The 3,399-nt window shown below is 39.6% G+C and overlaps 1 protein-coding gene across 1 annotated transcript; it reads right to left on the reverse strand.

Annotated features, from left to right (window-relative positions):
* Positions 1-667: 667 nt before the first annotated feature.
* On the reverse strand, positions 668-2,418 carry gpr25 (G protein-coupled receptor 25). The gene has a single exon (XM_055027201.1). The coding sequence runs from the start codon at positions 2,385-2,387 to the stop codon at positions 1,248-1,250; it is 1,140 nt and encodes a 379-aa protein (XP_054883176.1). The 5' UTR covers positions 2,388-2,418; the 3' UTR covers positions 668-1,247.
* Positions 2,419-3,399: the final 981 nt, after the last annotated feature.

Raw genomic sequence — 3,399 nt, forward strand, 5'->3', positions numbered from 1 at the left:
CCTCCTTTTTGAAGCACGCATTTTGAAATTGAGCTTGTATCCACAGTACTTTGTGGTCTCTTGGCATTTGTTTAAAATGACTATTTGTCACTAGAAACATCAGAAAAACGCCTGCGAGAAAATGTCTGAGTTTATTTCTCAATCAGATTTCTCTGTAATGGATCTCATGTTAATCTGAATTACATGCATGCAAATCTGCAAAAGGGAATTAAATAATAATAAATATATATATATATATATGATTATTGGTTTATGATGATTAAATAACTAGCAAAGAAATATGACCTGATTAGCAGCTTTCATGAGATATGAAACCAGATGTTTACACTTTGATAGTTTTTTTGTGTCATGTGCTCTGACTGTCAGGACCGCTGAGTGTCTGAAAGCGCGATAAATCGCAAGGTTGAGTGAAAATCTTTCTTGTACATTTGAAACTTGTTGATAAGAGATTTAGTGTCACTACAAAGCTCATTATATATGTTTACAATGTGTCAATTTGTATTATCTTCAAATCATGCTTAAACAGCAGCTGACAGATTTGTTTTATCTTAAGAAGTGGAGGAAGACCATTGCAGCAAGAAAATATGTATTCACGACAACATTTGATTTTATTTAAATACATGTATATAATACAAATCAAACCATTCATCAAAAGTGGCTAACATATGTAAACTATGGATTACTGGAGCTTGTCAGTTTCACTGTAATTTAATAAAAAAGTGTTTATTTGGGTGAACTTGCAGCTATACAATTGGAAAAAAAACATATTTTTTTCTTTCACATTTATTTCCCCCATCATAAAAAGCTTTAGAAAAATTATCACAGTTTTACAACAAAAGATGAAGCAGAAAAATACAAACCTTGAAAGTTTTACCAAAAACATAAAAATGGTAATGATTCAAAGCTACTGTTATGATTAGAAACTATTGTTAGATTAATGCTAAAATAATAATGCGACATGCAAAAATGTACAGGGAAGTTATGCACTGTCCTCCAGCATAAGCATTATTAACAGCATTTTCTTAGATGAGGAAGTCAAAAGAAAAGAAAAAAAAGAATTAAATAAATATTAAAGAAACAAACAAACAAAAAGATGAGTTATTTAATTTTCTACTGCAATACACCGAACTCTCTATAGGAGGAAATTAACAGAGGCTAAAATTTAACAAACAAAAAGGAATAAAATTGTGTATCATTGTCAAATTTGAATTGAAATATAAAACAATGACGTCACCTCTTCTGGACTTTTAGAAGGTAATGAATGACTTGTTCTCCTCCTGCAGGGACATCTGAATCTGCGTTCGCCCACCATTTGTTGCATAGCTCTCAGAAGTGCCGGGGTTGGTGATAGATGCAGAGGAGTTGAAGCTCTGCAGCATCTTTGTCTTCCCGATGCAGCTCTGGAACAAGAACTTCGCCCGTCGCCTGAAGTGGTGGTCCAAGAAGAAGTAGATGGCCGGATTCACGCAGCTGTTGAGAAAAGCCAGGCAGCAGGAGACGAGGAACCCGTTGTGCAGCCATGCTTTACATCTCAGATCGCCTTCTGAGAGATAGGAAATGATTTTGATGGACTTGAAGGTGTTGTAGGGCAGCCAGGATGCCACGAACGCCACGATGATGCAGAGGACCATCTTCAGTGAGTGTCTGCGGCGAGCCTCAGCTCGGGCGTTCCCAGCAGCGGCGCAGTGCCTGTTGAGGTGCATGATGATGGTTCCGTAGCAGACCATGATGATCAGCACTGGGAAGATGAACGTGAGGAACACCATGCCCAGATTCATGCCAATCAGGAGCCCCAAAGTATCATCTTCGAGGCAGGACTGACCGTCTGCAGATGGCGCCAGTTCTCGGTAGATCAGAGAAGGAATGCCAAGGATGCCAGAGATGATCCAGAGGGCAGCGCAAGTGATGCGAATGCACTTACTACTCCTGAGGTACCTTGAATCCATCATCTTCACTATTGCCAGGTAGCGGTCAATGCTCATGCAGGTGAGAAAGAAGATGTTGGAGAAGCGGTTGACAGAGATGATGTAGCTGCTCAGCTTGCACAGGAACTCACTGGCAAACCCAAAGTCCCAGCCGTTCTTCTGGCTGGAAGAGATGGACCAAAGAGGCAGCGTGAGGACGAAGACCAGGTCAGCCACGGCCAGGTTCAAGACGAAGATGTCCACCAGGCGACCCGCTCTTTTGCCTTTGCTTCCCACCACCGCGATCACAAAGATGTTTCCCCAGAATCCAGTGAAGAAAATCAGGTAATACATGGTGGGCAGGAAAATGTGGGAGCCGGCCAGGACTGAGAAGCCACAATCATGTTCATTGGTGCTATTCTCAGTAATGTTAGTCTCATTGTCATAGTAATAATAATCTGAATCGTAATCTTCGTCCCCCATGCTGAGAGGTGATGGAGAGGTTGTGCTCTGCACCGAGGGTGACTAATCTAACCCTCTGAACATTCTGCCACTCAATATTACGAGTACAAACCACAGAGAAAAAAACTTGATCCTATTTCAGTTCTCTTCCTCTCTTAGTGCCACAACCGTCTTCCTTTATCTGTCTGACTTGACTTCCCCTTACAGCTTTTTCTCATGTAATTGAGAATACAATGCATTGAAACTCCAAACATGTAGTTTGTAACTTGAGAAGCATCACTGACACATTATGAGGAAGCTGTGACAAATGTTTTGTATTATAATAAAAACAAACTATTTTTTTGTCATGTAAATTTTTGGGAATGTCCTCATAACACTTCTCCTCGGACATCCATGTGCCTGTGGACTGCCATCAAGTCAGTGATCAGGTGAATTGCTATCATTTCACTTAAAAAGTCTTCATATCTGCCCAGGAAAGTTTCTAGTTTGATGTCTCCTACATTTATCTGACCAGTAGAGGGCAGGTAAGCTTTACTTCTCTGTTTGCTTTTAAACTCTTTGTCACTCTCACGCATTCAAACCTTTAAAAATTACTGTGGCAAAATCTTAACATTCAGTTTTTGAACCAGTTAGAAGACAAAAGTTTGTGTTATTTGTAAACAACATGCCAACACTTTGCAGGGGAACAAGTTGCATGTCAGATGATCTCTGAAATCACCTGAAAATGCTGTTCAGTAATCCGCTAAAACTGTGAAGTGAAAATGCACTTCCACAGTCATCCTAATTAAACCTGACAGGCTGGCTGCGGATGAAATGTCATCAGTGCTACATGTTGTTGCGTTGTTTTTGTTTTTTAAATAAGCTGCTTCTGCTGCAGGGAGTTTGGTTTCATGACAAAGCTTTGTGGCAGCATGACGAGTTTGAGTTGTTGGATTCATAAAATTCATTGTGTTGTTTAAATATAAAGAAAGAAGAGTGAGATATTGTTAAAGCGGCAGAATCCATATTTTGAATTATTAGCCTATTTATTTTA

This window comes from Poeciliopsis prolifica, unplaced genomic scaffold (genome assembly GCF_027474105.1).
Source record: "Poeciliopsis prolifica strain line A6 unplaced genomic scaffold, Auburn_PproV2 SCAFFOLD003, whole genome shotgun sequence".
Lineage (NCBI taxonomy): Eukaryota > Metazoa > Chordata > Actinopteri > Cyprinodontiformes > Poeciliidae > Poeciliopsis > Poeciliopsis prolifica.

What these genes read in the sequence shown, in the direction of transcription:
- gpr25 (XM_055027201.1), bottom strand. Translation starts at nt 2,387, where the DNA reads ATGGGGGACGAAGATTACGATTCAGATTATTATTACTATGACAATGAG.